At 35.7% G+C, this 27,532-nt stretch overlaps 2 protein-coding genes across 6 annotated transcripts in view; both read left to right on the forward strand.

Annotated features, from left to right (window-relative positions):
• Positions 1–3,431, forward strand: part of LOC122631378 — a 10,128-nt gene extending 6,697 nt beyond the window's left edge. For 3 of the 4 annotated variants that reach the window (XM_043817011.1, XM_043817013.1, XM_043817010.1), the window contains 3 exons: positions 16–105; positions 2,713–2,778; positions 2,961–3,431. In XM_043817011.1, the coding sequence (XP_043672946.1) occupies positions 16–105; positions 2,713–2,778; positions 2,961–3,242 (438 nt within the window). In that variant the 3' untranslated portion in view covers positions 3,243–3,431. The remainder of the gene's footprint in view (positions 1–15; positions 106–2,712; positions 2,779–2,960) is intronic. The other variant, XM_043817012.1, reaches the window with a different exon arrangement.
• Positions 3,432–3,701: 270 nt separating this feature from the next.
• LOC122631379 (beta-1,4-glucuronyltransferase 1) lies at positions 3,702–27,119 on the forward strand. 2 transcript variants are annotated; one of them, XM_043817016.1, is made up of 5 exons: positions 3,702–4,202; positions 5,574–5,775; positions 13,974–14,935; positions 15,966–16,146; positions 24,760–27,119. In XM_043817016.1, exons 2-5 carry the CDS (start codon positions 5,767–5,769, stop codon positions 24,964–24,966), a joined length of 1,359 nt encoding a protein of 452 aa, XP_043672951.1. In that variant the 5' UTR covers positions 3,702–4,202; positions 5,574–5,766; the 3' UTR covers positions 24,967–27,119. The 2 variants fall into 2 exon arrangements, with proteins under 2 accessions (XP_043672951.1, XP_043672949.1); XM_043817014.1 differs by lacking the exon at positions 3,702–4,202 and having other exon boundaries at positions 5,356–5,775.
• The last annotated feature ends 413 nt before the right edge of the window (positions 27,120–27,532 follow it).

A 27,532-nucleotide genomic window follows, 5' to 3' on the forward strand; every position in this document is an offset into this window, starting at 1 on the left:
TGTTTGTTGTTGCAGAGAGAGTGGCTGATGCGGCGGAGGTCATACGGGGACTCGGTTAGTGAACGCAACCGCCAGCATATACTTCACACAGCACAAAGATTCAAGGTACGAATGCATCGATACGAAAAAATCTATTAGTAACTACGACGAGTTCGTACTTTTCCATTGGAATCTTTTTATACATGCATATATGGTACATAGGATGATTGAGATTAGAGTAATTGAGATTCGATTCCGCAAACTTTTTCCTTTTACTTTTTTTAAAATTATTTCTTCAATTCATCTATTGAAATTGACAATATTATGATGATTACTCGTAGCAACAATAGCGTCTGATTTAAAAGATATGTCAGCGTGTATTCACTTATATGTATTTTCGTTTTGATAAGTGACATCAAAGGGACGTATTGATTTATGTCAAATTAGCTGAATAATCGATAAAGTTAATGATCAAGTGCTTTAACATTTTTCTTTTTCGACATTTCGCAATTTCAACTTGCTGAGTGACTTTTTTTCTTCAAGCGTGGCTTGTAATTAGCAGAAAGGTGTAACGATCCAACGTAACCGGCACTCGCATCGAATGTTCACTGGAGTCAAAGTAGAGAGAAAGAGTAGGTGTCCGATGAAGGAAACAAGTAAAAAAGAAATTAAAAAAAGATATAACAAACGTAACGGATGTTGTAGCTGAGCTAGGCACGAACAGATAAATTGACACGAACGTCGTTCAGTTATGTTGTGGTCGATATTTAATTGCCAATTAGTGAATGCAAAGAGGCACAGTGAACGAGGACTGGTTCACTTTACACGTAATATAAACGATAGCTGAGTCTTGGTATGATGTTGTATACAAAATTTATTAACAAAATTAATTACGCACCTTAATAATTATTTCACGTTAATAACGTCAAACATCTTTCGCGTAAAAAAATATTTCTTATTTAATATCATCGATTATGAAAGAGGCTTGTATTGATAAGATTTTTACATTTCATTCATTATTTTTTAAATGAAAGATTTTGTTGTTGACAAATTTTTTATTTCATAAAGCGATACTACATGAGAATTCTAACGAGCCGTGACGCCAATTGATTAATAGAATATTAATTTAACACTCGCGTGTTTCGCGTTTGTCATTAGCTAGGGGAAATAATTATCTTTACGGTGTAAAATTTTGTCAATTTGCTCGGTGATACGTTTATGAAGGATTTTAATGATTTCGGGAAGTAGATGCTGTACATGGCAATTAAATATATAAAATGTTCAATGGATACGAGAGAAAGGTAATCATGAAAGTGAAAAGTTACAAATTCCGTAGATTTTTAGACTAGTGTTTTATAGTATAATTTCCATGAATTTTCGTGTTTCGAAAACTATTAACCTCTGATTAAATTTTCTTGAATATATCATGAATCAAAAGTATTTAAAACAATTATTTAATTATCACAACTTATAGTCTAATTCAATGATTCCCAAAGTGAGGTACGCGATAAAACTTTTGGATTATACCATGAGAGCTCAAGCAGAACTTAAAAAAAAAAGAGAAAAGAAGTTAGAAAGTTGTTCAATAGGATCCCCTCGATACCTTTCTGAAGTATGGATCAAATCTTTTGGGACACCTTGTTTTAATATGTATATATACATATGCATATACGTCCTTTATATATATATATATATATATATATATATATATATATACACGTCTTTTACTTTATTCACATTGTTATATTATAACTATAGTTTTATCTATCCAAGGAGTACGCCAGTTACACACACACACTTCCGTGAATTTCAAATAATTGAGAATCTCTAATCTAACCTTTTAACTATAATTGCTATCATAATTGGTATAATAGAACGCCACATATAGAAATGAGTCGATTCCTAGAAGATCATTTATTAGAGTAAACCAAGCACAATTAATTCTAGCGTAACCTTTGTTCGACAAAGGACAAGAAAGCATCATTCTGAAACGTTAAATTCACGTGAAAGACGTCGCTGCATCAGTATATAATTCGAAATTGGCATAGATGGTATTGGTTTAAGCAATGCCACTCGAACGTGAATCCAATTATAAGCACAAAGCGAACGACGCGAGCCACAGGAACCGCGAGCAATGAGCAGCAAGGTTCGAGAGCAGAAGTGCCAAGAGTTGCTTGCTTCTAGTGCAGGACCTGACCGAGCTTTACATATGTAGCTAAATTCATGAATAGGTAGGATCTATGCTTGTAGTAACGCAGGACACTGAAATTTGATTTTACGCATCTTTGACCTTTCGAAAGCTACTGTTCACAGTACTAGACACATCCTTTCAGTTTAACTATATATCTATATCTATACAGATTTCTCCTATATTACATATACATATATGCGTTATATAGAGAGTTCGCATCATCGATACGATTTCTACAATGGATTGGGATGCATCACGTATCTAGCGTGAAATCGATTTCATACTTCGACCTTTCCTCTTCTTTTCCAAGATTTACAAAGGGAAAGACAAAGATAAGACGATTCGTAGCCGATGATCGAACGATCTTCACACAAAGTTGTTACCGTTCGATCGTATCTTATCGAAGGATACGGCTAAAGGGGATAAAGAAATTCGACTTTAAAGAATCGTTTCGATTTTCTTCTAGGAAAGATCTTCTATAGTTCTCCTCCTATTCTTCTTTTCTCGATACCGCGAAACACTGATTTTCTTTGTGTTCACAGTCGCGACGCATCGCGCCTCGAAAATGTTTTCTACCTTCTTTGAACCATCGGAACACCGATCCGAAGGTAAGTCGAGCGTTTTTTTCTGCTTCTCCCTTTTCTCCCTTTGGATTTGCACGGCTTTGCTCGATCTTCTGTACGAAATCTCATTGTGAAATTACCCGCTTGAATTCGTGATACTATAGAATGTTAAGGCCAAAGGAAAAACGTGAAATTTATGGAGATCCTTCTTTTTTTACTTTTTCCAGACCCATACGAATTCATCGATTACGGAAAAGAAGGTAAATGGACGGAGTGATAGCGTCGAGAGGAAAAATCATTCAAATCGTCCCGCTAAATTTGTGATATCAAAAAAGAGTACGACGAATTCATCCAGAAAGATCAAGAAACAAGGAAAATCGACGAATTGTTGCATCCCTCTAAATTCTTCGAACCATTTCGAGGATTCTTATCTGGATTCTTTGCGACAACGACATTTACATGAGAAAGAACTGGTAGATAAATTAATAAAACAAGCAATTAGTTCCTGAACATCTAAAAGTAAGATAATTTATTATTTATTTACTTGAAACTAAAATATGTATCATCCTGCTATCGTGTCGTTAAATACGTCACCGAATTATTTCATTACTATTTTCCTTTTTTTTTATTCTCTGTTACAGTACAGCGACTCGTTTAAATTAATTAAAATATATGAATGGCTACATTTCATTAACTAACACTACAGCTGTTCTTTTGATTTCGTTATAATGTATATATCATTTTTCCAGGACCCATTTATAAGTGTTATACTGTAGCTTTTCGCAGCGTATACTTATTACCGCGAAAAGTTGAAAGAAAAATGTAGCCAGTGAATCTCGTTCGTATTGCGATAGTTAGCCCGTGCTACGATGAAAGTGTTACTTTTTATTTTTTTACATTTATACGTAGACATCTTATCGTGTTATGTTATTATATATGGTCAGTACGTTTCTCTAGAAAGTAAAACAGAGAAAAGACATAGAAACATGATTCCGGTTACTTCGTTATAAACGTTCCTTTCGTATATAAACTGTCGTGGTACCCGTGAGATTAGTCGAACCATGAAATATTTAAACTTAATTCCATCGATATAAATTATTCGAGGAATGTTATCTTGGGAGTTCCTCCGTCGGTTTCATTGTTATATCCGAATAGGAGCTTGGTTTTCCTCGCGAAGGGAGTTTGAAGGAGAAGAAGAGTTAAAGGAGAGAAGGGGTAGAATTTGTAGGTAGATATGTGTACTTGTACACGAGAGACTCGTACTTGTACACTGTTTATACGGACGACAGTGAAGCGTACGGTACGTTGGGGAAATGCGTATACTACTGACTTTGCCTCTACAAGATTCAGAAATTATTCAATGTTTTTGACTTCACCGAGATCGCAGAAGCGAGTGAACGTGCGCCGATGATTTTAAACGATGGACGATCTAGAGACATGGGAAATAAAAACGGATTGGATTACTACATGTAAGTAAGTACTATCGTAAGGATCTTCATTTATTTTCAAATGTTAGATATTTTTTATTCAAAAATGTACTACTTCCTTGAATTATTCGAAAACAAAAGAACAATTTTATTTAGATTCAAGTACGATGTTTCAAGATTTCGAGCAATTGATGTTCAATCGATCATATTATCTATACGGTTTAATCTTATTTTCTGCGAATTCTAATAGAAAAAAGAAAAAATCTAAAACAGCTTTCATACGAAATTAGATTTCTCTCTTTTTCTCTTTCTCTTTTTTTCTTATCATTATATTTTACCCACTCTGTTGTTTTTTGTCTCTTTCATTGCATCGTAACCCCTATGTAAATGTTGTTTTTAGTGTACTCATGAATATGTAAGTGCGTGGGATTAGACTACGCTTTAAAAAATAATTTGCTAGTTACCGGAGCAAGTGTCTTGAAGAAAGTTATATTCATGCCGCGATATAACTCGTTAAAGTATCCTATCTTTATTTTTTAATCCACCTACTCCTACGTGGCGCTTAAACGGTTTCCGCTTGGTCGTTTCTTCTTTCTTTCCTTTTACAACGAAAATGCGCTCATGGCCTTTTCCCAGTGAAATGATGTTATATCGTGAAAGTTTTAGTCGATAGAAAATATATTCGTGAAGTACTACGTAAAATCTTCTTTCTCGTTTTTCCTTTTCTTCTTTTACTTTAGATATTACTATAGGTGTATATTAGATTAAAATCTGTTATTTAAGTTAGTCAATAACATCTCGATTCTTTTTTATATAACACGAATCTTTAGAAGTCACCAAGAAAAATAGTAGAGAGGTCAAAACGAATCATTTCCAATTATTTCTTTTCGCGATTGTCGTCCTAGTTTTCAGAACGATATTTAAAAGTCCATCTGATAGATGCTGAAAAAATCACTTCAGTATGTGTAGTCGAGTCTTCCACGCGTACACATATACACATAGATATTTAGATATATTAATACATTGCCTAGAGAACGAGAAGAGCTTTACGAGCACACAGGTATACACCTACATATTCACAATTCACTTGCTAAGGGAGAAAGTGAGAAAGAGGGTGAGAGGAGGGAGAGAGAAAGAGAGAAAAGTCGGAATCGATCCACAGGTTGCGCGCGCTTTCTAAGTTCACAGAAGCGCTATCAGTGGAGCGATTTGGAAGCTCATGCTGAACACGTAATTTCCACCTAGTGCGTGTAAATAAACTTGCGTTCTTCTTATTATCTGTCGTTGCTTTCGATGCGATCGATTAGACATTGTTGTTGTCGTCGTTACGACGCGAGTGCGATACAAGCGTAGAATAAGTGTAAGAGCTGGAAAGGACAAGGACCTAGTATACATAGCAACGAACTCGTGAAGGTTCCAGGCCAAGGACAAGTCGAACGGAGTTTAGAGGACGGCTGCTAGGGGTTTCTCGTTGGATGAGAAAGGCTAATGCTAGTGGCTTTGGTGAATGTACGCGGATTGAGGCCAACGGGGGTTGGCAGAGACTGATTTCGTCAACGGGCTACCACTAGAAGGGGTGGTTTGCCTTGCGTGTCAATACACATCAATGATTCAGGTGAGCCCCTTTTGCCTTGATCAAACTCGCTTTCTAATTCTTCTTCTTTTTCTATTTTCTCTCATTTATCTTCTTCATTCTTTTTCACCTTCTTTTCGTTTTCTACAAAATCTATCGATTTTTAAGTCGTCTCTTCGTTTTCCTTCCTAAACTTCTCTTCCACGTACCTTAATTTCGATCGTCGCTAACGTAGCACGTTGTCTGAACAAAACGAGATGTCGCTACTGATGATTCACGGCGCCTTACCACCCCTTTTCTTATCATGTGGGGAGCGCGCGCCTTTCGTCTTTCATGGCCTTGAATCTTTCCAAGCAATTCTCGCACGCGAGTACTTACGAACGACACGAAGCGAATCTTGGGGGAAATAAAGAATTGCTCTCGAAAGCGATTAGAAAGTTTTAACTTTAATGAAATCACTTGTTTTTTTTTGTTCTCTCTCTCTCTCTCTCTCTCTCTTTTTTTATTGAAATCGAATTCATTATTTCTAAATTACTATTCGTTGCAGAGACTTTCCCAGTTATGCACGCGACATTATCATAACTATTATAATTATAATTGAGCATACATAAAATAGATCGTGAAGTTGATTCTGGAATCGGCACGGGATAGGCGTTAACCATGGTGTGGCCTGGCATTGCGAAAGTTTCATGCGATATGTACATTTGATAAAATCCTTCTAGGTACGTCGCGTGACTATTTGGACTAGTCAATTCGTGATTCAAAGTAAAAATATGCTACGGCGCTAACGAGAGTCGATTTAAAGTCGTTGACTTCGTTACGTTTGCGAAACTGCGCCAGTTCAGAAACGCATTTAAATTTCAAACAAACCACGACCAATACGAAATGCGAAAGTTACTTTGACTTTTCGATACAGCGATCCGTTGATTTGGTAAGCTTTATAAGCTTTTCAAATGTTTAGGAGTTAACGACTAGATTGGGTAGACTGAATGGTAGGGAAAATGTAAAAGTACTAGTTTTAATGAGATATCGAATGAATCGTTTGAAAACTGCGATCGAATTAAATCTTTTTTTTTTCGATCATAATCACGTAGAAATCTGTTTCGATCTATCGGGAGTATTCGGGTAAATATAATACTTTCGATGTTATACGTAGCGTTTTCGTAGTTTTTGACTGACTTGATTAATGATTAATGAAAACAAATTTAACAAACGCGCATCTCTGCATTCATCATTTTTACTAAAATGTATGGCTGAGCTTGAACAAAGCTTGCGTAACATTTTTATACGTTTTTATGGAAGCGAATTTGTAATAGTTTTTGACTTTTCTGCCTTTTCTGTCGGTCGACATGTGCAGTAAATACTGTACACTGATATAGCGTTGTACCATATCTAACTTAACTTGCAGAAAATATACAACCAGGTTAAATGATCAATGTTAACTCTTAGTCGGTTCGTGGCGGATCTTATGTAAATAGATAATGGATCTCCAGCACTTGGTCGGGTTATTGGACTGTTACCGTTAGTTGCAATTGCCGAAGGGCAGTTCATTACCCGCCGGACTCTGCTTCGATGAGAGCTGTGTCGAACTCTAGCCATTCATGCCTTTGAAGTGGTAGTCGCCTCGAGGGCGTTCGCTATGGAACAATGAGAATTATCTCTTCTCCTACCTCTCCTTCTTTCTCTCCCTTTCTCCATCTCTCTCTCTCGTCTTCCCTCTCTTTTTCTTTCTCCCTCTCTCCCTTTCTCTGTCTCACTCTCTCCAATACACCTTTCGTTTCTCGTTTCTCTCTAGGCACATATGTATGTAGTACATGCATGCAAGCGTAAGAGCGTGCGATATCGTTGCTTGGCGTTGCTGATTGGCTCGCTTCGGGCGAGGTATTAATCATCCTGAAATTGGTATGTGAAAGCTATCTTAACGAACTGACGGATGAGAAAGGTTTAAACTACATTTCCATATCGTTTGTCTTTTACATTGAGTGTCACGAGTAACGACGTTTCCATAATCGATATTTTCTTCCTTTTATTTTTTTTAGTTGATAATACTACGTGTTTTCCTTCGTGAAAACCTCATATTTTCTATTCTATAAAATTTGAAGTTTCATTTGAAGAAATTAGTTGTTTTATTTGATAATCAAAGCGAATTCTCAATAAGACGAGAAATAATAGCTTGTTAGTTATCATACGAGTACATTAGTTTGAAATAGTCTCAAATCATTTCGTGGCTGCGATATCTTGGCTAATGATTCGCTATCAAGATGATTGTAGACTATGTTATAATTGCTTACATCGCGCGTATAGAGAGTATTACAGTTACGCGTGGTATACGCATTATTACTAGAATATCGATTATCAGATAGCCGTGCGTCTATATCTCTTCCTCCATTAATTACTGATAATAATTCCATATATCGATACTATGCATTAATTAGTATATGTATAAATATGTGTGTATATATATATATATATATATATATATATATATATCAATCATTACAACAAAAGTTATCTTTCGGATGCTTGCGTTTGCTATAATTATATATAGTTATGTTATAGGTATATAATTTCGTAGATATTCATTGATGAACAATATTATGACTAAATGTATATGAACATGTTATTTTACCACTCTATATATACATACGTGTATAATATCAAATGAAAGTACACGGAGAAATTTTTATCGTATCTTATATTTTTAAGAAACTTATTCAACACTATACATAGAATTATAAAACTCGCTCGCGTTCTGATTTTTCTACGAGTTCGCGGAAAGATAAACAGCGTGTTAATTAAACGTAATGGAAGGCACACGTAGCTAAAGTTCCTTGACACGATTTACACATTCAGAAATGAGAGAAGGGAAAGACCTCGCACGTCTAGTTTTTTTTTACGTCTTCTTTCGTCATCTTTCCCTTTTTCTCGTATCTTTCCTTAGCTACTTCTATTAGTGGCAAATTATAGAATCGCAGTTTGCTTAATTATCTCGGTGGTTATGTAAATAAAATACGTGCACCACGAGTAAAATTGAAGACGTGCTAATTATCGCGCAAAGATGTAAAGGGAACACAAGGAACACAAGGAACTCAAGCAAAGATGGAAGAGGAGTAGTAAGAAGTGAGTCCCTTAATTGCAGTGGATCCCTACTCGACGAAAGTGTACTCTCTCGTTTTTCTTTTCATATAATAGTTTATCTGTATGCCGCGTTTTCCAAGGAGAAATAGCTTCTTTTTTAAAGCGACGTCATCGAAAGCCCTCTCTAATTAATGCTTTTAACAGATTGGATTCAAGATGGAGACAGATAAGCACCCATGGATAGAAAAAGGAAAGTAAACAGAAACTTGGGTGGCTTTGCCATCTTCCGAGAATATTTCCTTTTTAGATATGTTCTTTGTGTGCTTTTATTCTCTGCTCTAAACAGTGGATCGTTGCAGAGTAAACTTACTAACGAACTGAACCGAATTGATCGAAAACAAAGGAAGGGTTCGGAACGCTTAAAATCTTCGACCTATAGATAATCGTGAGCCAAGCTATTTTCTAAAAGTCCGATAATACGCGCGTTTGATTGTATCTCTTGTTCTTTGGAAGACGAAGGATAAGGTAGGCGTATTCGTTTATTATCACGATCCGCATCTCTTTTCAATGGGCTTTTTATATAGCGTATCCGTCTGGATAGTTTAAGAGTTTCGAAAGAGTAAAGGGGAAGGAGCAAAAAAGAAAGTACAGAAAAGGAGATAGATAGTACGAAGGAGAAAGAAAATAGAAGATAGAAGATAGATAGAAGAAGAAGAAAAAGAAGGACAAGGGAAAAGGAGTGTGCGAAGATTCGAACGAAAGAGACTTTCAAAGAATTTCCAATTCTCAGCTTTTCAACGTCGTCGTCTTCGACGCTTTCGTCGATGTGAGAGAGGTTATCGTAATGAACGGTATTCAGTTTAGTCTGAGGTAAGTTAGGAGCAAGCCTAGTCAGTCAGTCAGTCAGCCAACCAACCAACCAACCAACCAACCAACCAACCAACCAACCAACCAACCAACCAACCAACCAACCAACCAGCCAACCAACCAACCAGCTAGCGAACCAGGGAACGTCGGTGTAGGCATCCAGACACTGATTGTGAGATAGAAGTAAAATGGAACGGTAGCAGAATTGAAAGGCGGAATTTACCCTCTTTCCGTGCTTCCAATCTTCGCGGTCATCCTCTCTCTTTCTCGTCCATTACACAACCCGTTCGTTCTTCGTTCGTTTATATCGATCGAGTAGACGAAAAATTCGTAGGAAGATCCAATGGATACATGAGGTATTTACGTTGCCTTTTATAGACGGATTCTCATTCGCAAGAGAACTGTACTCACCTAAATGCACCTCGTACTAACTAACCAACCAACCATCGTTCTCTCTCTCTTTCTCTTCTCCTTTCTATTTCCATCTTTTTTCTCTCTTTTTCTTTATCTATCGTACCATTTTCATCCATCCTTTTTTTTTCATCGGATGCTTCGAACGTGAACGATTCGAAGCAAATCTCATTCTTTTTTTTTATTATTAATATTATTGTTTTTTCTTTTTTATAAAAAAACTGATCGATCTCGGAAAAAATACTCGTTCGTTCACCATACAAAATATTTCGATTATTTGTAGAGGATAGGTGAGTGTTTGGGGGAAGGGAATGCTCGGGCCTTTGTTTCTCTAACGAAGTTATAAAAGTAATTCCGCTCCGATAGATGAAAGTCATGGAATTCCATTAATTAAGACGATAAAGAATCGTTCAACCGAAAAGCAATAAGCGTTCAATCTGTCAGAAAGATCAACGTACCATATATCTATATACGTATATGTTTTGATGTAAAATTAAAGAACGTTGAATTGAAAACCGATGTTCGTTAAGCTAGGAACAAGTCGAGAAAAAAAAATCAAAATTCGAAGCTTCGTATTTAAATATGACAAATCTTGGTTGCAATACCTCTATAAGAGGATCAAAAGTAAATAGATATTAAATATCATCGAGAAAGATCGTACATTTGGATGGCCATGTTCAACAGGTGCATTTTCGAAAATAAATTTCGTTACCTGTTTCGACCATTTTCTCGATGTCTCGAACAACGTGCGTGGAAGAGACAAGTCAATCGGGACGCGAGTCCTTGTACTTCCTATCTTGTACGAGATAGGCTGCGGTTTCGAGGCTTGGATGTGCAACGAAAGCCCGAGAATACACAATTTGATAATGGGTTAACTGTGTAACGTTCGCCCGTTTACCGTGGAACGTAGGAACTAGTTCGAATCGGTGATAACACTGTGCTCGCATAATCAATCACGCTGTTCTCCCGTCTTTCTCTCTCTCCCTGTCTCCCTTTCTCTCCTTCTCTCTTTCTCTTGTATTCAATTGAACTACGATGTAACACCAAGAACGGAACAGTGTCGGTAGTAGCAGGGGCAACAATAACAGCGATAATCATACGCGTTTAGAAGTAGCTATACCGACTGATCGGAAGAGGTAAGAGGTACTTGTTCATTCTCTAGTTGGCAGTGGGCTGCTAGTGGAGGTACATGTAATGGTAGAGGTCATCTGTACTGGTGTTTCGTCCGTTGGCACTTGACGCGTTTGATGCGCTTATGCCTGGCTCATTGGTGGCTTTCCTATGTCCTACGACAGAATTAGGCCGTGTTTCTCACTCTCCTTGCCAATTACGTCAACGAGACGCATTTGATTCCAGGATTATTCGCGTTCATTGCCTCATTTGTGCGTGAAAATACATGAGTTACAAAAGCGATATGCCAGTATCTACGTGTCATTCTTTTAAAGGTGTAATAAGATCAATTGGAACATTGTTTGGAGCGTGGCTAAGAGTCACTTTTCATTTATTTAGCTTTGCCCACTTACGTTCGAGGGCTCTTCAAGTCGTTGTCTTTTTTTTTTTGAGTACACTCGAATAATTTCTATAAGTTGTTTTCATAATAGATACAGTTGTAATCTGTAAGGATATATGTTAAGAGTTAATGAATTATATTATTCACCAGTTGAATTATAAAGAAATAATTAGGCAAATATTTCGATACAAAATAAGAAACAATAGTCGTTGGAATTCATACATGATCGAGTCTCAGTAAAGAGTTTTAGAATGAAAATTATACTATATTATACAATTGAGAAAATTATATTATATAGTTGTAAGCTAAACACATGTCGCTGTATCTTTCTTTTTCTTTTAATTTTAGTCTTTGTTCCTTTTCACTTTTCGTAAACTCACGACAAGTTAATAAATCTGTGCACACCTGACGAGAAATACACGTCCTTTCCGGGCCTCTGTTGGATTCTCTGAGGACGAGAAGGTTTTTATTCCGTGTGACACTTTGTTTCAACGTCTCGCATTTTATACTCCTTCGCATGGTTGCACGCAAAGTCGAGTCGTTGCAAAAATCTCTGCAGCGGACGTGCGAACATCTTTTAGCCCCCTTTTCATTTTTCAAATTTAGCAAGTAGAAATTTCTTCGCTTAGAAAGTAGAGCCAATCTTATATATATATATATATATATATATATATATATATATATATATATATATGTCATATTTTATAACATAACATTAATAAACATTGTATATTTTATATAGTACTTTTCTAATGAGGGAAGAAATATTTAAGATATTTTTAATTTCATGTTCATCTAACCAACTAACTTATATGTAACACATTCATTAACACATTCAGTAATTAGTTTTAGGATTGTTTTTACCTGTGTATAATATAATATACCAATGGATGGTACAAAAGTGTTTTTATATATAAAATTGTTAAAACTATTTTTTAACCTTATAAGCCGTGTGCTTTTAAAACAGAATTTTACATACACCCAAATATTTATTCTTTAAAATGCATATATGTATTAGTTCTCGTTGTATTCTGAACGATCTTTAAACGTTTTTTCTTTACTTTTGAGAGCTTTACCATGAATATTCCTGGTTGTGGTCTTAATTGCACGCAGTAGGACTTCTCTTTATGCGATTGGTATGTCTACCGAAATGACCCTAAAGGGCGATGCCAAGTCCATTGTCCTAAGCCGTGCAGTGCGGTTCATCTAACGCGTTACTGCAGAGAGACCTCGTTCGGTGCGGCAGCTTGATTTTAACAGGTCCAGGAAGTCATATGGTCCATTATCGTTTCGAGCACTATATCCAAGTGAAATTTTGTCGGCTGTCCCATTGGACTTCCATGGAGCACTTCGGTGAATACCATACAATACCTACAATCTGTTTCTTCCGTTTAGCACTATAATTGCGTCGTTATTACGAGTACCATGAATCATCATGAATAGAAACACGAATGTACGTATGTACATTTATCTCTTCGTACGATTTTGAAATAATCATTGTTCATGGACGTTTGATAGTCGATGTCCCAATTGAATTTATTTTTGTTCAACCGAATTGACTCGAGTATGTTTTATAATGTTTCATCGTTATTAAATCAAACGATTGAAAATGAAAATTCCATTCTACTTGTTTGCGAATAATGTATTTCTTAGTTTGAAAAGATAAATTAAATCGACCGTCTTCAAAATATTGTAACTGCATCGTAAGCCGTATTTTGAGATAAAATGAAAACTATTCAATGTCCTCATTCGCACGTTGGTTGTGGTTGTTAAAGTAGAGACGTTCAAGTCTTTTTCATCTTTATCATCCGTTTCTTGATACATTCTAGCCTAGGGGTATCCAATAGAATGCAAAGGAAGATAGTAAAGCGGAAAACGATTTATCTCTTGGGTTTTGTTCCGAGATAACTTTAGGTTGTTGGTATGCTGGTACGAATAATGCGTCTGGGAAAGGCATCCTATAAACTTATTATTGATATCTAAGCGGTAGACGAGTTTTTATTTCAGTGTTTCTATGTAACTTAAACCGGTTGCTTACATACTATGTTTATACTTACATCCTAACGATATAACACGTTGTTCCCGTGAGTGCATTAAGCAATTGAACAAAGTTTGAGACTCGTAATGCTTTTTGTATCTTCCCTTCCAACCGACAAGAAACTTGTTGCCGAGTAATTAGGACCATAAAATGATTTGGAAGGTGCGATTAAGAAGTTTCTTTGTTTAACTTTTGTCGTCTAATACATAAAAACTCAAAATTTTAAGAATGATTATAATAAAAATTATAAGAATGATTATAATGAAACATATAGAAATCGAAATGTAGACATTTAAAATCTTTAGATACAATCGTATTCGATATTTTTGATTGTAGTTGCGATGTCAACCATGGAACCTCAGTTTAACCAGCGTGATCGTTTTGGCACTGTCCAATATGCTGCTGACCTTCTTACTACTACAATCGGAAACTTGCACGCAGAATTCGATAGGTCGAGAACTCGAGATAAATGCCGCCACGGACTGGAATCTCGGTACCCTTCTCAAGGAGCAACAGGAAGAGTGTGCGACGCGGGATTATCGACATACGACAGTTGACAGGCTAAACCTCGACGTGAGACTAGGCAGATGGGATGCCCGTAGGCTTTTCAAAACGTTCGATTCGATCTTCGTCGGGTCTAGATTTTCTGAGCTTTCGCAGATGTATCGAGTTTGTCTTGCCACGCAGAGTTCCATCGAGAAGTTGTACTCGATTGTTGAAGTGGCTCATCAATGGACCGGTTCAATGTCTGTTGCTTTGTACGCCGCGGGCGACGAGGAGTTCGAAGTTCTACAAAAATATTTGCTTTATCTTAAAAAGTGTTACGAACCCGTACGCGAAAGGATATCCTTTTCCTTGGCCGTGCCAAGGGTCAAACCACTCAAGAAGCAACCCCGTACCTTTGCCCTGCCCGACATCGTTGATTGTGCCAAACCGGAAGCTACCCTTAACGAACTCATGTCTGGTATTTCCGTCGAGCAAACGAACTGGAGAACGCGAAACGTTTATCCTCAGAATCATTTACGGAATCTAGCTAGGAAAAATTGCCAATCCGATTACGTTTTCTTAACGGACGTCGACATCGTACCAAGCCTCAATCTCACTAGTGCTTTAGACGACTTCCTTAGGAATGAGAACTGTGACAAGTGCGCCTACGTCATACCCACGTACGAGCTGGACTCGCGCGTCAGATTTCCATCGAATAAATCAGACTTGGTCAGACTGGCGAGAAAAGGCCTCGCTAGACCCTTTCATCAAAAGGTTTTCATCCACAATCAATTTGCCACGAACTTTACGAGGCAAGTATTTTGTATTTTATTAAGATCGTTAAAGAGTCACTTTATAATTTTAATAATTCTTTATTTATGGTCCTTTTAATGGATTACATTCATTAATTTTGAAATCGTATCGTAATCGAAGGTATTTTATTAATTGAAATGATAGATTCGTATCTCTTTCGATTATCCGATTATTTCCGTAAAATTTATTCGTAATTGAAAATCGATTGTAAGGATACAACTAATTGGTGGCTTATTCTATTCCCGCCCTTGTATTTATTTATATCCAATGAAAGGTCTCTCGATCTCATTTGATTGTAAGACGTCGACGAGTGAGATACATCATTGTAAACACAAGTCGGTTGACTTTATTACGAGAACAGGACGGCGGATGACACAGTTTACTATTGATCAATCATTATCTTGATTATCATAATTTTATGTAATATTATATTTTGAGAACGGTATGTTCGAAATAATTTTATTTTTCACTGTATTGAAAGAGGTGAAGTTTTTCAATAAAAAATATAAGCACGATGAATGTCGGTTTTTTAAACATTTATTATTTTTGCCAACAACTGCGCGTTGTGCATGCAGTAAACTCTCGGGGAAAAAAAAAAAAATTGGAAAAAATTACAGTATATTCTCGAACTTTTCTCTCCCAGCACACGCTTTATAAATATATGAGCACTGTATAAACAAAAACGTAGTGATCGATTGAATGTAGCACGTAACACACCTCTGGCAGAATATACCTAGTTATATGTACAGACATTATAGGTATTTTTCGCATATTCGAATGTTAATATTTCAAAAAATTTTTGTATCTATATTTATTCGAGACTAAAGGTTATAAAATATTTGGTATTCAATGACAACGGAAATTTTACCACAAAAAAAGGATCGATTTCGTTTGAAATGATCCATATGTGAAATGTTTCATTTTATTTATACGATCCTGCTGGCGAGATCAGTGTTATCAAAATAATAAACAAAACATTGTTACAGAATTTATATTAAACCACTTTATTTTATTTGGTCGTTCTCGCAGATGGGTGTTCGACGTGTCACCAACTCACAAGAATTACGAGAACATAAGAAACGGCAAGATTTACGTGAGTCACGAAGTGACAAATTTCGAATTCCTTTACGAACCGTTCTACGTGGCAAAGGATACTGCGCCAGCTCACGACGAAAGATTCATGGGATATGGATATACGAGAAATACTCAGGTATTCTACTTTGTCTCAAATGGATATACATTTCTACTTTCTTTTAAGAAAAAAGTGATCGAATAAGTAGATGCACGATTCTCTTCCACTATGTACAATGAAAAGCGAATAACAACATTTGGAGAAGGGATATTCCTTTCATTTCTTTTTTATTTTCTTTCCCCAGCTCTGTTATTATATAGCTTTGTTCTTATCCTATAACAAGCTCCATGATTGCGTGACTGTAATGTTAGTATTGCATTGAAAATACGATTTTAACATGCGATCACATTTATGAACAAAGACAAATATACTATATTTACCAAGATAACCATGGTTCACAATTTATTTTTATTATTTTTTAACGATTCTTAATAATCGTGGACATTGATACGATGGAATTGTACATAAGACAGATACATAGAATGGTTACACAAAACATGTGATAAAGGAAATTAGAAAAAACGAAACAACTACTTTAACATAGGCTATTATCGTTTATTACGGGGAATGTATTTTAATTCGAAGGAACTTAATTGAAATACTGAAATCCTTATTGGTTTTATCTTTTTTCAGTTTATCGGATTTACTTAGAGTCGATAGAGATAGCAATTGAACGTACGATAAAGTTGGTACACGTGAATTGTATTACGAGAAAACTCGCGCACTCACGTTCCTATGTCCGATTACGAGCTGCTTTAGAGCTGGCGAGAGCAGGGGCGAGCCGTGAAATCGGCAATGGAACGAGGGTGGAGACAAACGCGCACACGATGGTAGTTTGGGGGATGCAGCAAACTCGAACGAGCGAACCTCTCGCGCACTAGGGACATTAATTGAATTACGTATTATCATTCCCGTCGTTATCGGACGATGGAGGCTCATTTTGCAGAACAAGCATTATTCAATTTAAACTTGATACATCTCTCGTCGTACAGTCGAACGTACGCATTCGAGAGGAAAGCACGTTACCCTGTCGTTTTGGCATACGCGTGCTGTTGTAAATTGGCATTCACGAATGTATTGCCGTGCTTAATCCACAGATTAGCTTTATTTCTGTGTCCGTAACATCGTATTGGAATGTGTAAGTGTATGCACATACGAAGCGACGGGAATGGTTTTATGATAATAACGTATCACTCATGAAATTTTTTTCAAAAAAAAAAAAAAGAAGAAGGAAAGGAAATATTGAGATAATGTATTGGAATATTTAAATAAGATGCATAAATTGTTCGATGAAAATTAAAAATAATAATGAATGATATTGCTTGATTAACGAACTTAATACCTAGGAAATTTTTTTATTATTTTTCGAGGACGAGTACATTTTTTATTACAATCTGAATTATTTACGAACGAATCAGCCGTTTTGCATTTTGAGATATTACTTAAATATTCGGGATACTCTCCAACTTTCAACATCTACGAGGTATTTCATTTGGATCGGAGGTGGAAGCTTAAAGCCTGGTGCGATTTGTAACCACTCCTGAATCCTCCTATTCGGTGAGAAAATATAGATAGAGGAGAGTATCCATCCCGGGAAATTCTTTCCTCATCCATGTTGCGCACAGTACAAGCACGAGAGGAATCTGCTCTTATTAGCGAAGTAACGCCGAGCATTGCATTCGATGCACGTATACGCGTGCAACCATCGTTCGCGTTCTCTTATCGTTTTCCATTGTTTCTCTGCTTGCACGAAAAAAGAAAAGAGAGAGGAATTTCGTGACTAAATCGATCACATATATTGTATTGTTTTTTTTTTTTTTATGAACTAATATCACAAGCTTTCACATAAAGGATTCATATAAATCAAAATAAATTAATCAATATTTTAAATTGCTAAAGAGGAAAAGAGAGAGAGAGAGAGAGTATGTGACCTGAATTTTATAGAATTCTACTTTACAAAAATCTAATTTTCACAATCGATTGTATTACGAATATAATACATATGAAAATGACGTTCTACAGATTGAAAAGCTTACTCTATTTATACACTATTATTGCGAGAAAGAGAGAGAAAGAAAAGAGACAGAAAGAGAGAGCGAGAGAGAGAACTACGTTGGAAGAACAAATTTTGTCACAACCTAGAGATAACAAAATTTCGTCGTGCAACGAAAATCCTTGTGCGAGACTTTACAGTTTCGTATTTCGTGTAAAACGAAGTACCTTTTAACTCGTTGCTGCAATAAAACGAGCATAAATCTACACACGACCATGCTCTACCCTCTTTCGTCGGTGTACCGATAAGTCTAGCGTAGAAGAGTAGAGTGTATGTACATACTTACATACAAAGAGTGTTTTCGTACACAGGGAAACGTGTGAGTTAGGAGACATTGTAACACTTCCAATCGGATAGTACCTTTCCTTTTCTACATACATTGGTATTCGTGTCTTTCCTTCGTGGTTCGTTCGCACAACATCTACTCCCTACGGAGAAATGAGAATTGGTATCGTTCGCGTTTCCAAAGTCTTTTATTTCCTTTTTCCTTTCCAAGTTTCTCGGTGTCTAGTTGAACGATTTATCTAGCGCAAATTTTCCGTACTATTTTTCAATTTCTTTCGAGTTCATAGATATTTTTATTCTTTCCTTATTTTCTATATTCTATTATTTGTAATATGTTCTCACGTTGAAATCATATAATCAGTTATACTTTATTCATCATTTTCTTAATTCGTATAAAACGTCGATGGTTTTATGCTTCCGTGAGATTGATTTTATTTATTATATTTGAATTTGAACATCTTCGAAGCTTATACCGTTTGTTGAACGAAATTAAAATTGTATTCTTTGATTTAAATATTCAATTTTGTCAGCGACTATAATTCGTGATTTATCGAAGAACGGGAAGGAATTTGAACAACGTCGAGTGTAGTATTGATTATTATTAATGTTTTAATCATTAAAATTGTATCGAGAATTGTTATGAATAGAATTTTTGAGTGAATTAATTGGATCTACGCATTTGATGGTACCTGATTGGAGGATATCAAAAATAATAAACCGTGTAATCATGTAAAACGTATCTACATACATCGTATATCGTATACGATACAGAGAAATTGATTTAGAGTGATCGCCGATATACATTTTCTACGGAATTAAATTAAATGTCTGACGGAAGGAACGTAGATCAATGAACCGTGTGGATAACCAACGTGATTCGTTATCTTCCCTCGTTTCGTTCTAGCATGATTCGTCAATTAATCGGGGTGATACAGTAGCACGTAATAACGATTCATTCGATTTAAGGCCGGCGTCGTGTCCTACCGCAATACGGCAGCGTTACTACTACGAAAGAGAGAGAGAGAGAGGGGGGGGGGAGAGGAAGATAGAAATAGATAGATAGATACAAAGAGAAAGAGAGAGAGAGAGAGGGAGATAGAAATAGATAGATAGATACAAAGAGAGAGAGAGAGAGAGAGGGAGAGAGAGAGAAAGACCTTTTCGTGTATGCGAAGCAACTGAAATCGAATTGAACGTGATAGTGTGCTCGTTTTGAAGCTTCATCGCCGTCAGTCACTCCCGCTGATTGAGCGATTAACGCTGGCACGAATCGCAGATCGAAGAAGAACGGATTTTGGAAATGAATGATCGACGATGAATCCGATCACCATTGTTTCCTGCCAATTGCTACGTGACGTTTTTTTTTCTTTTTCTTTTCCTTCGTTTTTCTTTTTCAACGATATCACGTATAAATCTAAAAAAAAAAAATCTAATTTTTATTGGAAAAATTGTGTCCTCACATATCGATAGGAAAGACAGGAGATAATAATTTTCATCTCCAACTTGTTTCCTCGTTCGTAATGAGATTCATCGACGAGTTCGTCACGAGGACAAAGGATAATACTAAAAAAAGTATTTCGATCGGATTAGAAAGAATCGATAATATGAATATCATTAATTTTGCAGTTAATTCCTACGTAGAAAATTAATTGGCGAGACCGACGACGAGGATGGAAATAACCGATTGGAATTTAAATACCTCGTACGCTAATACGAGTGCATTTTTTTCATAATAAGGGTCGTTCGAATTAAACCATGATGATTTTTCCTCTTTTTCTCTTTTTCTTCTTTCAACATTCTATAAAGTTTTTTTCACTCAACGCTTTTGCATCGTGGACTTCTTCCGTTCTCGTCATTTTAGCGACACCCTCGAATGTTCGTTCCCTTGCACGTTCCTAAGCTACCCTTAATGCTCGGAATGTAAGATAAGTGGTAACGGCGTACGGCCGGAGACGCCTTATTCGCTTGGATTTACACCGACGTGCGATCGCATAAAACTCAATTATCAGATTTACCACGCTAGTTTATCCATCTCGCTGTCTCTCTCTCTTTCTCTCTTTGAGATTCATTACGACGTTACTGTCCTAAAAGAAAAAATTATTTTTCCTTATTTACTTAATTCGTAATGTACGCATCGCGTATGCAAGGTCACGTAGAGATAGGCCATTCGATTGAAATAATTCCAACGCATATATCCTTGGGAATTATATCATTTCTATTCTTATTCAAAGGATCAAATTTTATTCGTCGGTTTTAATTCTATCTTAATAATTCTATCTAACAATAAACATTATTCTTGACACATGGCAAGTAAATGAAAGTTGATATTTCAGATCGTTTCAGTAGATATATATATTTTGGAATAAAAAGTTGTAGTTGAGTTAGATGGGTTAGGTCAATCGAGGTATTTCGATCGATCGAAAAAGAAGACGGATGCGTCATCAAGACTAGGAAGACCACGTCGAATCTTCTTTCGAGTCGAGAGCTTAGAACGGTCTTTCTTAAGGAGAGAGAAGAATGACAGTGCGGTTGAAAGATAGGACAACGTCGAGCAAAGTTTCGCGCTCGCGTGACGGATGAATCGCTTCTTCTTCTTCTTCTTCTTGTTTTTCCTCTTTTTCTTCTATCTTCTATGTTTTCTTGCCTCGATCGAATTTAATAATAGGACCGGCTGCGAATAGTAGGTGGAAGATAGAAGGAGAGGAAAATCGAAGGAAGGGAATAGCCAGCTGTGCTAGCCTGGCGTGCCATGGCCGTGATGGTCGGTGACCTTAATAGTGCCACTGCTAGCAGGGTTGATGTCGATCGTGCTGGTACTGCTGGTGGCGCTGTTGTTGCTGTTGCTAGCACTCTCTCTCCGATGCCGAAGCGTGAAATTAACCCGAACACATTTCCCTCAGGTACACGCGACGTAAACCACACTCTCCACATTGTCCAATTCCATTTACGTGCGCTTTGCAACTACGAAGGAACCTTTTGACCATATTTGTACTACACTGGCTGATATGTAGGTATATATTAATGTATTTCTGTTCTAAGTGTTTGCATTTCCTGCGAGACTTTATGCAAAGATGAGATGGTAGGTATCTACGCATGCTTCATCGATCGAATACATGTTTCATTTTTTCTTTAGCTTTTTTTCCTTTTTTTTTCTCTGTTTTTAGATTGTATAGTATATTTTAAGCTTTTAGCAGAAAACACGTAAGTACGATATAATATGAATATACATTATGATTTATGACTTTATTGAATTTTTATCATAAATTTGAATTTATGAAAGTAGTTTAGTTTAGAAGGACACTTTTATCGTACTTTGTTGTTGTTCGATTCTTCACGTTGAAGACCTATAGATTGATATATATCTATATATCTGAAGTACGATCGTTATAACAGCATCTGTAGAAATTACGAAAATTTACATAAATGCAAGAGCCAGAGGATTGTTCAAGTAGACGGTGGTTGGATCGCGGACATGCAGCGTGAAGCCGACTCGAGAAGTTCTGTCGGTTATCTAATAGAATTCCGAATGTTCAAAGCTTCGTCGTTATATTATTATACCGAAGGAAGGTCGAGCGTGTTCGGAAACTTCGTGAAAGTCAACCAGACACATGCATATCGTGTATCTTTCTCGATAACCACTTAGGGAAGAATTGCCGAAATCGTATCGTTTAAGCTATTTTATTTTATATTTCCTGTATAGTATACATTTTTACGAAGGATCATATTAGAAAATGTAGTTTAATATTTTATGCTAATAGTTTAAGATATTATGCTATTATATGTTTAACCTTTTTCTAATAATAAATTAACTCGTTATGAATCTTTTTACAACTGTTACACTTTTGATTAGCAAAAAAAAAAAGAAAAATTTTCGTCTACTCTCATTTATTTTCTTGAAAAGAATCATTTATTTCAACACAAAATTTTGGATAGCTTCGTTTCGGATATAGAAAAGTACGTTCGTAGATTTGAAATTTTAGTAGGTTTGTTTATGGAAATCGATTGATCGTCATTCGTGACCTATTAATAGCTCATAGTGTTGGTATAGAGATAGTTAACTTCCGTGGACTAATTAACGTAGGTAATCATATGTAATATTTACTTGAAAACATATGCAATCAAACCTATCGAAATGTTTGCATATTGTCATTGATTAGTGATTACCGTTGCTCTATTGACAAATTCAAAAGGACGATTATCTAGAAATCGTATGTTCTTCTCGAGTTCGATAATATCGATAATACAAACAGAAGTTAGAAAGATTTTATTTCAGAGTATTTTACAGAGTATTTACAGAATATACAGAGTATTTTAAATGTTTTCCTTGAACATTTATATAATCTAGCTTTTAATTAGAATAGAAGAGATAATAGTAGATCAGAATTTTCAATATCAAACATTCAACGAACATATTCGAAAACTCGGATATGTATTTACTTAGACATTGCGTTATAAAAATGAGCGCACACATCTCTGTCTAGTCAGAGCGATTTAATCGAGCGTCAAGACGAATATAGGAAGCAGGTACGCGTATGTAAATTGCTTAATCAACGCGCAGCAGTTGGAGTTGTTAGGTACAATTGTTTTGGCAGCGTTACCCTTCCCAACATTGGAAATTATACGTTGTGCATCGTCGTGTGTCTCTACGAGACAAGTAGAGCGTCTCTAGGCTGTCGCACGTGTGTCATCTTGTCGTTACGTATAATTATTCACGGTTACGCTTCGAAGATGGAGAACAGCGAGATTAGATCCCGTCCATCAATCCCGTCTGCTTTCGTATCTATGCTACGACGCGGAACCAGTAAACGAACGAAGAAGCATATTAACTCAGAATATTCCCACGTTCTCTCGCTAGCATTTGCGTTAATTAATTAAGAAGTCAAAATTACTTACCTTCGATATTATACTCGCATCCTCGACGATCATGGTCGACGAGAGCGTTCGAGGGTGTGATAGATAAACATATTTCATAGAATTTCCGTAATATCAGTTAGCTCTATCGCAATTCATTATGTTAATCATCTTTCGTCGCGTGTCCGTAGATATGATGTCTCTATTCAAGGTAATACGAGATTTGAAATCGAATAACGAAAGTAATTCTTGGAAAAATCTTGTAAACTTTTAATCTAATTAATTCATATTCGATGATTGTTAACTAGTAGGTGTATAAATGTTATCTTTATTTTTTGTTCGATTGGAAATGAGATCGGTTAGATTAGAAATTATCGGTGGATAATGATAGAAAGAAAATAAAAGAATTTAAAGAGATTTAATTCGAGTTAAGCAATTTAAATTCGATTCTTTTATATACCACAAGAAATTTGATACTACGTAACATAATCGTCTTACGGATTTATGGTATCATACACGGACGTTATTGTTACATACGGTTATCCAGGAAAACACGTTCAACGTGGAGAAGCAAAAGGTTGGATCCTCTCTGTCATGTCCGTCCAAGCTGTCTTGGTTGGTAAACCGAGGCCGAGATTACAACATTGTCTCTCTTCGTTTTTAATGACGCGCATCCTTCCATGGGAAACATACAGTTCCTGCATGTTTGTTTAATTTTGTCGTCTTTGGGACGTGTACGAAATTTAATACGTTCTGGGAAATAGAATACTTATGCGTTCTTATCATGTAGCTTGGACACGTAAATAGATTGAGGAGAATAAGACGGAAAAATAAAATGAATAGGATTTAATCAATTCAATATTAAGTAAATTACTTTTAAGATAGATCGTAAAATTTATTTAGATGTTCTCGTTATTTATTATTGAATTATGAAACAGATCGAACAAACGAAAGATTCATTGACTCGAAGTACATACATATTTCGAAATTGAAAGTTGTGACGAAGGTATCGTAAAGGACTTGGATACTACTTTGTTACGTTCCTTTTCCCTCTTCCTCTCGTTTTTCCTCGCTACGTTCACCATGTATTTGGCGAGACATGGATACTTTCGTGTTATCGTATCTTCACAGAGGAGAAACCAATTCTCCGACATTTTTCGTAGGAAACGTTTCTCATATTAGATCCGCCGTGCGACGATTTTATCCTCTTCGCCGAGTTTCTTTCCTTTACTTACTTCGTACGATATGCGTACGCGTGTATACATGATATATGCTTGTATTTTCTATGAAAACTATTTTTAAGAATCTAAGATATTAAAAACCAATTTATTTTCGAGGCGTCTTTTGAAATTATTAGTTTGGAAAGAATTTTTAACTTTCAACGATATTACGATATTATTATCTTCTCTCTCTTTTTTTTTTTTTATTAATAGGATATACAGAAGAAAAAAGGAAGCGAAAAGATCGATGGATTAAAGATGAATTTTATCTCTCTGTTTCAGGTTTATGAGATGTTTGTGGCTGGCTATCAATTTAAAGTACTCTCGCCTGTATTTACTGTACATTGGGGCCTGCAGACGAGAAAAAGTAGACCTTCCTGGCGTGAACGACAAAACAACGCTAATAGAAAATATTTTGACATGTTTAAGACAGAAGTTTTTGCTCGTTATTTGCGAGATCCCTTAAATATGATGAAAGAAACAGAGTGACGGAAATATCATCGGGGAATCCGTTAAATTCGTTACTATTTACCGTCCTTTTGAACGACGTAGTTTAACACAAACAAACATGAGAATTCAGTTTTGTTGGCTTAAAAAAAACTTTCATATCTGTACTATTTACATTTATATGTTTACACACACACGCGGGCGCGCGTACACATAGACAATATTTTGAGAAATTCATTATTGCTTAACCTTCTTTTATTTATCGCGAACATCGTGAATCATTTCTCGACGTACCGTTGAGATGGAAACATCTTAAATAAAGTAGACCGTCGGAAAATTTCGAAGATTAAGAAGTATTACAAATTAGTCTTATTTTAAGCGTTTAAATATCATCGTTAAGAAATTATTTATCGCGAGTTTCAAGTTATAAAAGAGGTTCAGGATTCAGGAAGTTTATCGATCGCGAGAGATAGAACGAAAAGCAGTTTTGAATAGATCGATGAAACGTTAATAATTTCTATAATTAGAAGATGGTATTTAACGTATTTTCCAGTTCATCGATTCGTCCTTAAATGGCCAATCGCCGTATCTTGGCTCTTGTTACTTCCACTCACGATTTTCCAACATCGTCAGAGACTGCCACGCGGGATCACGGAATAAATATCTTTCTTCTAAGTTTCGTAGCACGTACTCGTGCACAAGGAGGAGAATGAGTCGGGAGCTAAGTGAACGTACCTCGTTAGCTGTCTAGCTTCTAGAGGGTAGACGGTGTATAAATTCAGAAATCGATACGTTGAAAACGATCTCTCTCTTTCTCTCTCTCTCTCTCTCTCTCTCTCTCTCTCTTTCTCTTTCTCGCTCTTTCTCTTTGCTCTTTTTAAACATCGTCGAAAGAGCAACGGAAGATAAGTTTATAATTAAGGGTTGATAATTTACATCGTTTCGTGCACGATTCCGTCGTATAAACAAAATTTTAATGAATTTCGTAACATCGATAAGCGTGTGTTTCATTTATATGGCCACCTTGATAACTTAACTCTGTTAATCTTAAACAATTAAAGTTCTAAGTTTGACGATCTTATGTTGTTATATATGTATGTTTTATACATATATATATATATATATATATATATATATATTATACATATATATATATATATATATGCCTATACACGAAGAATGTGCTAACGGATGAAAAAACGAAAGTTAATTTATAATATTTTAACGGCCTGAATTTTCGTGCCGAAGTGAAATTGAATTTTCTTCTTTTTGTGGAAGATAACAAATTAACGCCAGTAAAATATAATGTTTAAACAATTATCTTTGCTTTTTAAAATAAAACGTAGAGCTGCCAATTGTACGATCGTTTTTTTTCGTTAAATCATCGTGAAATTCTTACGCTTGATGGAGACCTTTTGATATTACTATTAAAGAAATTTCTTTTCTTTTTATTATTTTCTTATTAGAATCACCATTGCCATTAGATAATTAATTGTTTCTCACGTTTCATCCTCGAATGATCGATGAATCCATCATTATTATCGGATCATGTACGTAAAGTCACAGCCTTGAAGTGCAAGGCACTTTTAAAATGTAAAATTTAAATATACGTACAAGAGATGTTATAAGAGGGTATACAGATAAACAAGAAAAATATAATAAAGAATTGTGACGTATACGAAGAAGGATTTATAATGATTTAAATAATTTTCTTTCTTTTCAGCTTCATCCAATTATACTATATAATTTAATTAATATTATATAATTTAATTAAAATTTAACAGCGATAACCTTTTCATTTAATTGAATAAATTATAATATCAACAATGATATTTTCCTATATAAGTAATAAATGGAACTGTTTAATAATATAATGGAATGTTGAAATTCCTGATCGAACCACTTTTATGGCTTATGTACATACGTCTTAGTTTAACAATGTATATTTACAAGTATCCTATCTCGTAATGGAAAGCTCAAGGAGGGTATGAGATTTGTCATCCTACTTTATCGTCGTTATCGTTTCTTGTCGATGTAACGCATCGACGAGACGGATTAAGCGTTACATTGATTGCGATGTGAAAGCACGTCTCCCTGCAAGAAAATTATGAAGAGGCTGATATTGGCAGAAGTAAAGTGTCATGTAAAGTATATATGTATCTATTAAAAAAGGACTTAAAATTTTTTGTAAATTATATTTCGTATTTTATATAAATTATTTCCCTTTTATGAATAATTTATTCGCATTATGTAGAATATTTCGTTAATTTATTTTGATTTCAATGAACAATCGTAAGATATAAATCGTTTATCAAAAAACGTCCTTGTAGATCTTCCGTAAAAGGACAAGTTATAATCACTTGGTAATGTGTTTGTTTAGATTTGTTCTTCAAATACAAATCGATAAATTCTTCGAATGCTAGTGTCATTTTGGAAAGACGTCATTACATTTCGAACATTAGAAGAAAGACGCGTAGTCGCGTATACACGCGCGGAGCTTGTCGGTAGAAAGTACAGTGTACGAAGTTAGTTTGACGATAACTAGCAAAGTTATATGCGGCGGTTGTAAGCCTCCGGTCGAAACTTTGTAATCACCCTGTACATTGGT

This window comes from Vespula pensylvanica, chromosome 8 (genome assembly GCF_014466175.1).
Source record: "Vespula pensylvanica isolate Volc-1 chromosome 8, ASM1446617v1, whole genome shotgun sequence".
Classification (NCBI taxonomy): Eukaryota; Metazoa; Arthropoda; class Insecta; order Hymenoptera; family Vespidae; genus Vespula; species Vespula pensylvanica.